The sequence below is a fragment of the Ictidomys tridecemlineatus genome, chromosome 7 (genome assembly GCF_052094955.1).
Source record: "Ictidomys tridecemlineatus isolate mIctTri1 chromosome 7, mIctTri1.hap1, whole genome shotgun sequence".
Classification (NCBI taxonomy): domain Eukaryota; kingdom Metazoa; phylum Chordata; class Mammalia; order Rodentia; family Sciuridae; genus Ictidomys; species Ictidomys tridecemlineatus.
Genome location: NC_135483.1, coordinates 160,585,484 through 160,598,873, shown reverse-complemented (window position 1 = coordinate 160,598,873; position 13,390 = coordinate 160,585,484). Strand labels below are relative to the sequence as shown.

The following is a 13,390-nucleotide window of genomic DNA, read 5'->3' as shown; positions in this document are numbered from 1 at the left end:
TATACCTAGTGGCATCCAAGACCTGCCAGACCACAAATGAGAGAAAAATTTAACCCAAACAGCACCCACCACAGAGCAGGTGCCTGGGTTTGGATAGAAGGGAATCGCCTTTCAAGGGTGCTACCAGAAGCTATTTTACTCTTACTGACCCAAGGCAGGAAATTTCCTTACAATAGCCAAATTACTCTCTTTCTTCAGAAGGAGCATTCTCTTACAAGGAAAGACAGGAAAACACAATGTCTGCCACCCAGTAGACAGAGCTGAGATACAAAAATGAAAAGACAAAGACCAAAAATAGAATATCAGTAACAGCATTACCAGTTTGGAAGAAAGGAAGACCTTGATGCTTTGGCAATGCCAACAATTTGCAAAACAGGCAAAACCACCAAAGATGCTAAAGAGTTCAGAGATAATATTATTTTTGACCGTTGGGTTTTTTCTCCCCCTTTTCTTTCTTTCTTTTCTTTCTTTCTTTTTTTTTTTTTTAACACTTCTGCTGCTAGGAAATTGTTCATCCTTAGGGGAAAGAGTACTGGATGCTTCTATAGTTATGCATTTGTATGTAACACAAAGATAAAGCTGAATACAGCTGAATCCTAACCCTGAGCACTTGAGTTAGATTTGGCCTAGTTTGGGGCTGTCAGCAGGTAGAAAGATTCTTGTCCTAATCCACACAAGGTGCTTCCTAGATTAGTAGAGCCTTGAGTGGAATAAAACAAAATCAAGAATACTTAGGCTAAGCAAATCATCTTCTAATAGCTGCATGTATTTTGTTTGGTTGATCGTAACCTGCAACAAGTAGGTAGTTTGCCTGATGGGGTTTTTTGTTATTGTTCCTTCTCTTCTAATTCTCCTATTTTAAATTTATAATTTAAAAAATTCAGCTGGGAGCAGTGGCACATGCCTGTAATCCCAGTGGCTTGAATGGCCAAGGCAAGAGGATCATGAATTCAAAGCCAGCTGCAGTAAAAGAAAGGTGCTAAGCAACTCAGTGAGACTTTTTCTCTAAATTAAGTAGGGTGGGGATGTGGTTTAGTGGTTGAGTGTGCCTGAGTTCAATTCCCAGTACCAAAAAAAAAAAATTAGATTTAGATATGCCAAAATGGCAATATTTAACACCTACAATCTAGGTAAGTTGTGATATAAAATATATTAAAAACTTTTGAAGCAAGGTATGGTGGCGTATGCCTGTAATCCCAGTGAATAGGGAGGCTAAGGCAGGATGATCTAGCCTCAGCAACTTAACAGGATTTGTAAGGGGCCGGCGAAACGTCGGAGGAAGAGACCACAAGAGACTGGCTTCATGCAATAGGCAGACGGGGATTTTTATTGAGGATCCAAGTCAGTGCACTGAGGCTCTAGGCTCACTCAGGAAGGGAAAACAGCCCAGAGCCCAGAGCAGGGGTTGAACAATGCTTAAGTACACTTTTTGGGGAGGGCGGGGGCTTTGCATACATCATAGTCTCCTTTAACAAATCACCATACACCGCGGGAAAATCAAACAATTCTTATACTTGATTAGTACATTCATTGGCGGGATCAGGGCTGGCTGGAGTGATAGGTCATTCCTAAGGAGGGGGTTACGTTTAAACTGATTGGTTTGGACCCTGAATGTCTATGTGACAAGCTGCACAGGGTCTTGAATGCTTACGGTGAGGAGTTGCGCAGTATCCCAGGCCATAAATCAACTAAATTCCCAGTAGGGCCTTGTCTTAACTGCCTCAGGAATTTAACCCATGCTTTGCAGTTTTAGAAGCAGGTTTACAATGCCTGGTCCTTTACATTTTAACTCAGGCTTTGCAGCTTATTCTGTTTCAAAAAAAAAAAAAAAAGAATAAAATGAGCTGAAGATGTAGCACAATGGCAGAATGTCCCTGGGTTCAATACCGGGGACAAATACCCAGTACCAAAATAAAACGACAACAACAAATTTTTGGACAAAACAGACACTATAGGATTCAGTGCTCTGATCTGAGTTTAGGAGGGTACTTCCTATTAAAATTTTTTTTTTCATTAGTGAAATAATGAAAACTTGAACAAACACTGTGGTTGCCTCTGATGATTCGTAATAATTACTAGGATGTTTGTAGTATTTTTAAGGGTAAGAAAACCTTCCTAGTATTGATGCTTATGAACGTTGAATTCTCAGGTACACATGACAGAAAATGTTTATCTTCACTAATCCTAAGACTGTGAAGAGTCCTTCTGGGGTTCTGCCTGCATTCCATCCAGTGATGCATGGTGACTTGCCTAGGCTCCCCGCAGCGTGCTCTGCCTCTTTGTCTGTGCTGTGTCCTCCACCAGGAGTGGTCATTCTCAACCCTGCTGCCTGTTCAAATCACCTCCCAAACACCCTGGCCCCACTCCAGACCAATTAAATCCCACTTTCTGGAGATGGAATGCAGACACTACTGATTCTTCATTTCTGAAGGAGAGTCTGTTAAATAACCAAGGGAAATTCTGGCTTATAATCTGGCCCTCTTCTTTCTTTTAACTAACTGCGAATCATCTTGTAAGGTTTAGCTCAGGTGCCCTTCCTCTGGAGGAAGCCCTCCCTGCCTCCCGACCTGGGTTAGACACCTTCCTCTGTAGCACACGTGCTTTCCACTGTTGGCGTCCTCACCCTACTGGATGTTATTTACACTCCTATTTACCCAACGAAACCAAAACTCCTTAAGGAGGGCAGGAGCCAGACTGTGTCTTATTGTTTTTGTGGCATAGGGAGAATAATTGTCAGATTCAAATTTTAGGAAACCAAAGTAGCAGAAAACAACTCCTTGAACAAGGAACACTGACACTGTGATTGTTCATTCAGTAAGTTTATAGGGAGCATGGCTTTTTGCCTGTCAACAGAGCCAGGAGGTCCAGTAAGAGATGATCCCCATGCTAAAACTATTTTTACTCTAGTCTGGGAGAGAGATGAGTAACCCCATGATTGCATCCAGTATAATGTGTGCTACCTATGAGGAGTTTGGACCACAATGAAGAAAAGCCAGAAGTAGCCTGCGTGGGGCTGGAACACATGGTGTGGAAAAGTTTCCAAGAGGAGCTAATACTCCATCTGCACCTTAGCAGATGAAAAGGAGTTGATCTGGTGGATTATAAGAGGAAAGGTGTAAAGTAGAGCAAACATTGAAGCACAGGGAGGCATTTCATAGTTGGTATGGGATTCCACAATCAGTTCGTTGTAGCTCAAGTAATAGACACATGAAAGGGAGTAGAGGGAGGCTTAAGACACAGGTGCAGACTTTAACACAAGTGGGCAGGCAGACAGCCAGGTTCATGAAAAACAATAAAGGGAGGATTTCACAGGAAGCCAAGCTCAAGCAAGTGTTCATTGATTTATGGCTTCATTGTGACTACAGCCAGAAAGTTGCTATGGTTTATTGCTGTGTGTATTTTTGGGTACACAGAGACAGAGAAGGAAGCAGATTTTAGAGGGCTGAATAATGAAATAAGGCAGAGACAGACAACATATATAAATAGCATTTTCAATAAGTGTAGTTGTGAAGCAAAGTAAAGAGAAGAGATCATTCCTGAGCTGGATGGGATTATAGGAACAATAGAATGACTTATTTGCTGTTTTTTAAAAAAGAGAGACCTGAGCATGTTTACATGTTTATGGGAAAGAGCCAGGAGAGGAAGAATGTTAAGATGTGCAACAAGAGAGATCTGCCTATAAAAGCAATTAGTTACCTGCATTAGGCAGGTGTGTTAGCAGACAGATTAAAAAAAAAAAACAACAACAACATTTTTATACTGGCATTACTGGCCCTTTTTATTTTTTAGTTTGAGACAGCAGCTCTGGAGGCCCTAAGCCTTGCTAAATTGCTGAGGCTGGCTTTGAACTTGAATGCTCTGTCTTAGCCTCCAGAGCTGCTGAGATTACAGGTGTGGGCCTCCACACCCAGCTGATTGACAGACTCTTGATGGATACTATTAACTTGTTAATTTCTGAGTGCACAATAGAGGCTGATTATCATGTTGCAAAAATACGTTATTCATGACAAGTAATAAGTATTTCTTTTATCCCCCGTTTCACTTTGTAAATTTTCCTTTACTTTTGACACCACTAGAATCCTTAAAAAGTAAAACAGCTAGTCCTGCCAAAATAAAGGATCACTTCCAAACTGATTCTAATTTATTTTAGTATTATAGATGTCAGAAATCAGAATAGTTTGAAATGAGAATAAATTGACCACCAAACAAATTCTTTGAAGTATTATACTTCTGACTATAACAAACTTTTGTGGGATTTTTAACCCAACAATTATACTTGTCTATTTCTTTGGTTGTATTCTCTACTAATTCCACTTTCACATATATTAGAATCTATTTTATGGTCAAAACGTGAGGCATATAAGCAGAGGCTTTCTCGATAGAAATACTGATGCATTTTTCACTTATACTGTTTTACTCATAGGTAACATTATTAAACTTCATGATAACTCCGGAAGGAATGCAGGATCAGCTTCTGGGCATTGTGGTGGCACGAGAAAGGCCAGATCTTGAAGAAGAAAAGCAAGCCTTGATATTGCAAGGAGCCGAAAACAAAAGGTTCTAACTGTCATAAAACAGAACTATTCTTTTCTTGAGATCATTTAGAATTAACTAAAATACATGTTAAAGATTTATTTTGTTAAACTATCAGCTATAGCAAATGGGAAAATTTTAGATATAAGGCCAAATATATATTTACATACAAGTTCTTAGATGCTAGAAGAGTTAGAAGGCTTGCCACACATCAAGGCAATGTATTTTCACCTCTTCCCCAAAGTTTTAGCACAAAAGTGTTAGTGTCCATTGTGTAATGAGCATGTTACACTGGAGCACTGTATGAATGCGTACGTTGTATCCCACTTTCTGCTCATATGTATATCATAGGTAGAAAGGGTAAAGCTCTGTAAGTCATGAAAAATTTCAGAAAATAAATGAAGTGATACTTTCTGTTCACTCTGAGCTGAGATTCTTAATGGTGGAGTAGATTGGCTAGCCGTATGTCTCTCTAGGTACCATATAAATGACCATTAGAGAGGGTACTGGAGCAGAAAGGCTCATCATTGTGACATTTTGCAAGATAAAACGTTAATTATATAACATCTCCATTACAGATATTTGTCACAAAGTGATACCTTTCTTTAGGTTACAAGCTCTTTGTGTCTTTTAAAAGAACATATATGTGAAGTGTTTCTGGATGATTTCTTTTTCTTTTGAGAAAATTGTGCTTTATTCCAGGCAGTTAAAAGAAATAGAAGACAAGATTTTAGAAGTTCTTTCATCTTCAGAAGGCAATATATTAGAAGATGAAACTGCTATTAAGATATTATCTTCCTCCAAGGCTTTGGCTAATGAGATTTCTCAAAAGCAGGAAGTAGCTGAAGAGACAGAGAAGAAGATTGATGCCACCCGCATGGGCTACCGTCCCATCGCCATCCATTCCTCCATCCTATTTTTTTCTATTGCTGATCTAGCCAACATTGAGCCCATGTACCAATATTCACTGACCTGGTTTATTAACCTCTTCATCCTGTCTATTGAAAATTCAGAGAAATCAGAAATCTTGGCAAAAAGGTATGTAAAAGAAATAATAATTAATAACAAGGTATGAAGGTTAGTAATTTATGATTTTCATTGTTGTTTCAGAATGGTGCAGGACTCGTGCCTAAAATGAACTCAGTTAACCACTGAGATATTAATTTGAGAATTAGAAATTGAACACATGTGTCCAAATTTATTTTGTCAAGAAATTTTTTTACAGAGATATGGGTTTATAATACAGCTATAGAAATAGAAATATTTACCTCTATTTATCATTTGCAAAATATCTCAATGACTAAAGGCATGAGAAGAGTGGTTAATATCCCCCAAAATGTGTGATTCCTACTCCCTTCGAGCTTACCTTCCAAAAGTCGCATTTCACATTTTAATTCATACATATGTAATTTGCCAGGGATCAAGGTAAAAATTCTAAATTTTAGTATGATTATTTGTGATAATTAGAGCTTCTCTTTTTTCAGAGCTTCTTTTACGTATTAATATACTTTATTTTACATAATAATAAAAATATTATAATACTGTTAGTTACAGTGACTATCAAAGTAGAGCAATTAAGACCTTACTTAGTAATAAATGTATGATAGAGCAAAATTCATTTGATTTGTTATCAATGAGATAATTTTTAGTTTGGCATTAAGACATGTTTTAAATAGGGCTCAACATGAAATTATTTTTTGAGTAAAAATAATAATAATTACAACTTTTGCTCTTGATCATTATGAACCTTGGTAGTTGGTTTCTTTGTGGTTCACACACACAGGGAAACTCAATTGAATAGTTGAATAAATATCATTTTTTTTAAATCATAAGTGCTAATCTGATTTAAATCTGAATAGAATTCCTTTTATTTATCATGGTAGAGGTCTGAAATTTTGAGTGCTCAGACTGAGCAACTGTTTTGCCGGTATCATTCATTACTTTTCAAGTTTGAATATTAAACTAATAAAGGTATTTAGCTGACACATTGGACTTGTCAAAAAAATTCATGACAAAAAAAAGAGAAAAAGGGAGTTATTTCTCAGGAATAAATGCATGATAGTAGTTTCAAGTTCATTTTAACATAATGATACCTGAAAATGTTTAGGTTAATTCTCTATTTCTTCCAGTTCTTGAAATATTCAAGTTTAGCAAGGATTACTGTAATAAAGAAAAAAACTTTTAGGTGATCTTTCTTTTAAAAGTTTCAGGCTGTTTGCATTATAAGTTATTTAATTAAACATGCATGTTTGGTTTGCATAGTAGATTCCACTGGATTTAAAAACTTCCCAGTCCTTACTACAGTATAGTATACATGGTAGCCATTTGGTAAATGATGTTCTGCCTTTCATTGGGATTCTTAATTTCAACCTGGCTTAAAATAATAACCATCAGAATGTTATACTCTAACTAGTATAAACCCTTACTATTTATAGGAGAATAGAGAAGAAAATTTTGTTGGTTTATCATTTAAAGAAATGTTTTTATATAAGATTTAAAATTAGAACAAGTTTGTGCTTTAATTTTTTTATTTTTTATTTTTTTGAGGAGTGGGGGTGGTTTACTGGGATTGAATCCAGGAATGTTTAACCACTGAGCTGCATCCCCAGCCCTTTTTAGTTTTTGAGACAAGATTTTGTTAAGTTGCTTAGGGCTTTGCTAAGTTACTGAGGCTGGCCTCAAACTTGCCATCCTCCTGCCTCAGCCTCCTCAGTTATTGGAATTATAGGCATATGCCACCACTCCTGATCAAGTCTGTACTTTTAAAATAGCTCTTGTTCCTTTATTTATTTCTTGCTTTATCAAAGTAAAGCTCATCCAAGATATGGCATCTTTTTCTTTATAACTGTGGTAGAGTCCTTTAAGAGTTAAAGAAAGCCAACTCCTTTTACCCAAATAGGAGATTTCGATAAAATCTAGAAAACATAGATGGCATTTTCTTTTGCAGTCAAACTCCTTGAATTATGTAATTTAGATCCTTTAATTCAGAAATAATAAAAATCACATGCACGACTCTAGAAAATGTAAAGGATAATTCTGGAACCAAGTACTAATAAAGAAATTATATTTTAAAACCTTTACTGAAGTATTAATGTATCTGTGGAAATGTTCGGAAATCAAAAGTATTTACCCAATGAATTTTCAAAAGTGAGCACACCTGTAAAACCAGCACCCAGCTCCAGACACTGAACGTTATCAACAGCCCAAGAATTCCTCTCTGATCCACTTCTAGACACAGACTTCCCTCCCCCAAGATTACCACTGTCCCAACTTCAGCTCTGTGAATTAGGTTTGCCTGCTTTAGAAGTTCATATAAAATGGGCTTGCTGTGTGTGCTCTTCTGTGTCTGTCATTTTGCACTCAATATTATGTTTGTGAAATTTATGCATATTGTTGTATGTAGTGCAGTGTTTTGTCCTCTTTCATTGTTAACTAGTTCTCCGTTGTGTGACTTGTTGGGGGAAATGTAATTAAAATCTAAATCTTCTCTTGACCCAGGCAGAAATTCTCTCCACAAAGGTAGTAAACAAAGAAAACAGTTTTATTGCTGAATAAGCGTTAAACCAGAATGTGATGCATGTTACAGGCAAACTGCAGAGAGATTATGAAGACAGAAAGAAATTTTACCCCCTTTATTGCTAGCCAAGCAGATACAACTCATAATGTCACACTTAGTTCATCCTAACTCTTCTTGCTAATTGAGGTGACCATCTGTGATAGCAAATTAGCTTTATCTAGAGGCAAAACAAACTTTTTGTATCTATAGGATTGGAGGTAATTTTGCAATTTGGAGCAAGATGCCCACTAATGTTGGGCTCCTGCCCTTCCCCCGCATGCATATTTACATTTCAAAGAAATAAGGCAGACAAAGGCTTTCTAAAAACATTATATACATTTTTCAAAGATAGGAGAAAATAATTACAATTGAAGGTGCTCTATGGCAAAGGAGGGAAGAGGAATCTCATTTTCAACAAGAGAATTAGGCCTGTTATTTTAAATTTTTGTTTGTCCTAAAATTCTATCCCAGAGTATTTATCCATTCTTCTTTTGAGGACATGTACTTCTAGTTTAAGGCTGTTTTGAGCTTTGTTGCCCTGAGCCTTCTCCTCTGTGGGTTTGGTGCAGGTGTGTTCGCATTTCTGGTAGGTACATATCCTGGCATGGAACCTATGATCAAAGAACTTGGGTGTATTTCCTTTGAGTCAATAGTGCAGAACAGTATTCTAAAGCAGCCACACCAAGAGAGACTCTTTAGACAGTCCTGTTAATCCCCATCCTTTCTCTGTTCTGTAAAATAAAAGTTTCCAATTAAGACTCCAGCTGCCAGATCAAAGATAAAAGAGAATGAGTTTTTATAGGAATGATATGTTTGTCTGCCAATCATTGATAAACATTGGATAATAGCTGGACTGTAGCCATTTATTGGATCGTAGCTATACCAAAAGCCCAGAGAGAATGTGTCCATTAATACTAGCCTATAAGTTTGTTTTAGAATCTTAATATTAGCCCAAAGATATATAAATTTATTTCATTTTATTTGTTTTCTAGTGGTAATTATTCGTATTGGTTATTTAAGTATGACATCAATAATATGTTATGACTATTATGGAAGATAATGTGAAATTTCCATAAGTAATTTGAATTATCTGGCTTTTTTTAAAATTTAGTATATTAGAATTTATGTATCAGAATAAATAATTAGCAAGGAAAAAAACCACAGAAACAACAACAAAGTTTTGTTATTAGGGGCCAAACTGAGATCTCTCTCTCTATGTATACACACACACACACACACACACACACACACACACACACACAGAGTACACAGTTTTTTTCTTTTCCTTCCACTTCTCAAGATAATTTTTCCATGTTATTAAATAGTTTTTTGAAGCATTTTTAGTAGCTGTACAATATACCATTTTAGGAATGTTCCACAATTTCTTTAAGACTTATAGATAGTCCCTAGCTTTTGTATTATATATAATGCTGCAGTAAATATTAACATCTACATTATTATTTTCTTTAGGCTAAAATCCTAAAATTAGGACAAAGAAATTTAATTTTTTCCAGAAAATATGAATTTCTTTACTGGAAAGTTATTCAAATATACAACATGAATGATATCACTGTGTCACTCCCAGCACTGAATGAATATTTTTAATATTTTCCCAAAGGAATAGGTTATTAAAATATCATATTTTAATCTGCACTTTGTCACTAGGAGGATTAAGCTTGAAATTCTAATATGATTGACCTTTATAATTTTCCTTTGATCTTCCGGTTTACAAGAGGAAATTCGTCTTAGAGTGCAGAGATTTTTCTTTTATTCTAGAAAGACCAAACCTGAGTCACCTGTACTAATTATACTGTTCCAGGTGAGACAAATTAAATGCCATTTATGAAAAGGCCTATTAGCATAACAATGGGAACAGGAATAGAATTCAACTGTATTACCACAACTATTTTCAAGGCCTTCTCCACCAAACCCTTTTTCAGAATTCTCAGCTAGAAATAATATAGGTGCATAATTTGTTTTATTAATTTGTTGTCATTGTTTTATGGGAATGCTGGCAGGTGATAAAATAAATAAGGAAATAGGTAAGAAAAAATAAAAAAGAAAATACAACGAGAGTGAGTAACAGAATAGGGTATCAGTCTGAAAATAGCTAAATTCTGGTCTTAGCAGTAATAATTTTGTAAACACTTTAAGAAATACCAGTATAATTTTGCTTAATCATAATCAAACTATGTTGATTTTTCCTTCAAATAATTGATCTGCTTAGAAAATTTAGGTTCTTATTTATATTAGTCATCAGCTCCTTATAAATATTTTAGCTATTTTAAATATTTAGCTAAATATTTTAGCTAACAAATATTTTAGCTAACTATTCTTTCCTATTATAATTTTATACTTATGTAATAAAAATATTTTTAAAATTTGACTGATTTCAATAATTTATTTCCTTTGACAATTAAATTAAAATTCATAAAATGTCATATTGATTTTTAAGAATTATTACAGGTACAGATCACACAGTAGCCATCAGTTTGGAAATATTGTAATTATTCATATCCATGTTTTGTCTCTATGGCTAATAAAAAAGCATAATCAAATTGTGATTTCTCTAGATTTTATGGATTTATTAACAGAGTATCATAAATAACAGAATAATAATTTTATGGACTTATGAACAGAATACATAAATAATAGCAAACCTGCTGTTAATTATTTAACAAAGAAATTATTAATTTAATTGTGCTCATTTAACATTTATTATAAAATATTTCAAAGTATCTGCATTATCAAGGTCATATTTTACCCCCAGAAATGGTTTGTAGTTAAAAATAGCCTACAAACCTTTTAATATAATAGATTAATATACCATGCACTGGCTTTTTCCCAAAAGGAAGATGAAATTAAAAAAAAAAAAAAAACAGTTGGCAGTAAAATGCAATTCTACTGAGGTGTTTCTACACTGTGTGATTCTCAAATTGGTGCACTTGCTGAAGACACTTGATTGCTTGGGAGTAATTGACCAGAAAGTTTATTAAAAGAACATACATCTAAATGGTTTATAATGGGTTTTTTTAAGAGAGTTTTTTTTTTTTTTAAAGTGTAACGTATTTTTATTTATTCACTTTTCCATGGACTCCTCAGGCTACAGATTCTCAGGGATCACTTCACTTACTCACTGTATGTTAATGTCTGCCGGTCCCTCTTTGAAAAGGATAAGCTGCTCTTCTCCTTTTGTCTCACTGTGAATCTACAGATCCATGATCGTATGGTCAGTACTGCTTTAGTCCTAAGAACAACAACACCATAATATTAACACGGATTTATTAATTTACTAATTTGTATGGGAATATGTATGAAAAGATTATAGGTAGGTTTAAATGATGCTAATTTTTATTTAAAGCAAGGCATTACAACAAGGCAGTTTATTCACACAGGTAAAATACAAATTAAACACAGTTCATTATGTTACTATCACTTAAATTTTCGTTTTAGTTTAAAATAAGTCTGTTTCTATTAGAATCCTAGATAACAATGCATATAAATTTACTACATATGTTTATGTATTTTTACCAAGTTATAGAGTACATGGTAATATTTTTAAAATCATGTGCAAGTTATTCAAATCTAACCATTTGAGCTTAAATAGTATCTTACATAAATTTTTGTTATCCTTTAAATCTATTCATTTAAAATATAGGAAGCACCTTTTAAAATGGAAAAGAAGTATAAAGTCACTACTTTATACAAATATATGTTCAAGATTTATTGATTTTCTATGGTAATATATTGATTAAATTCTCAAAGAGTAATGATTTTGTTCTTTGCATTTCTTGCCAAAGTTTTGTATATTTTGTGTAAAATAATTGAAAATATGGCAGATGGATAGTTTTCTACCTTTCTACAATGTATAGACCAATAGAACTCTTAAGCAATCATTTGAAAGTACATATATTAAAATAGAATATATTCAAATTTCCATATTTAAATTATTTCTGGAAAAAGCAATTGAAAAGTAGCTATTTAAAATGAAACTATTTTGAAAACTGTTTATAATTGATATTTTGTTTTCTTTTGGCTAAATAATGAGCTGTGTTAAGCTTCAGAATTTCATTGGGACTATATATGAAACTTACAAATAAATATTCAGCTCTTTTAAAATGTAAACTGATTAATGATTAATTCATTCATGGTGCTTTGTTTTCTAAAGATCAATAAAACTGAGTGGAGATTTCTGCTAACTGGTGGCATTGGACTGGATAACCCTCATGCCAACCCTTGTACATGGCTCCCTCAAAAGTCCTGGGATGAGATATGTCGATTAGATGACTTGCCTTCTTTCAAAGCAATTCGGAAAGAGTTTATGCGCTTAAAGGATGGCTGGAAAAGAGTATATGATAGTTTGGTATGTTTTAACCCTCTTGTTTATTTCACAGTTTTTAAATGGAGAAAATAATGTTAAATAGTGTATCTTATCTTTGCATAAAAGCAAGATTTAAATCAGCTTTAAACAACTGGTTAGATATTAAAATACAAGCTTTGATTTATATCATCCTCACCTTTCTAAGTCAATGGTTTTATTAAACTTCCATTTAGTCTCAGAAATGTATGGAAATGTAGCCGCTGCATGGTCTTAAAATATTTTGGTTGAACTTCCATTCCAAGTTCTTATTCATTATCAAATTAGATTTTGACGATCATAAGGGCAGATAAACTGAAATTTTATCAAACATGCTAGCTGTGGTGGCACACACCTGTAGTCTCAGTTACTCAGGACGCTGGGTGGGGGATCATTTGAGCCCATGAGTTTGAGATTAGTCAGGGCAGCATAGCAAGACAACCATTTCAAAAAAAAAAAAAAAAAAAGCCACTTCCCACCCCACACACAAATAGCTCTTTGATTATATATTCTGAAGGCAGAACACAAGCTAATAAATACTTTTTGTCATTTGAGGAAAAGGGAGAGCTACTAGTTTAAAAATATTTCCTAAGACCTTATCTTGCTAATTAGAGCCTATTATTACACTTGTCACATGCCCATAAAACAGTTTCCTTTCTGAGATATATAGAAATTGTTGCTTTTCCTCAAGTACATGGACTAGTATTTTCTAATTCCCAGTTAATTTTTTCTATTCCTTGGTTTCTATTCTTTTGACTATTTGTTTTCCTTTTTATATACTATGGCAAGAGCTCTGGGGAAAGTTGGTGGAGAAGAGAAAGATAGGTGGAAATTTTTTTTAATTGTATTTATTTTATCTGTTGCCTATTATGAATGATAGTGAGAGTGTATCTACACATGACTTTACATATTTGTAATGGATCTAGTTTGGATTTCTCCTTGGT

General features: G+C 34.4%; 1 protein-coding gene across 1 annotated transcript in view; it reads left to right on the top strand.

The window, feature by feature from the left end:
* The window catches only part of Dnah7 (dynein axonemal heavy chain 7), a 293,210-nt gene that overhangs the window by 230,705 nt on the left and 49,115 nt on the right, over window positions 1–13,390 (top strand). The window contains exons 50-53 of the mRNA XM_040294623.2: window positions 4,424–4,557; window positions 5,236–5,571; window positions 11,192–11,318; window positions 12,258–12,452. Of these exons, the coding sequence (XP_040150557.2) occupies window positions 4,424–4,557; window positions 5,236–5,571; window positions 11,192–11,318; window positions 12,258–12,452 (792 nt within the window). The remainder of the gene's footprint in view (window positions 1–4,423; window positions 4,558–5,235; window positions 5,572–11,191; window positions 11,319–12,257; window positions 12,453–13,390) is intronic.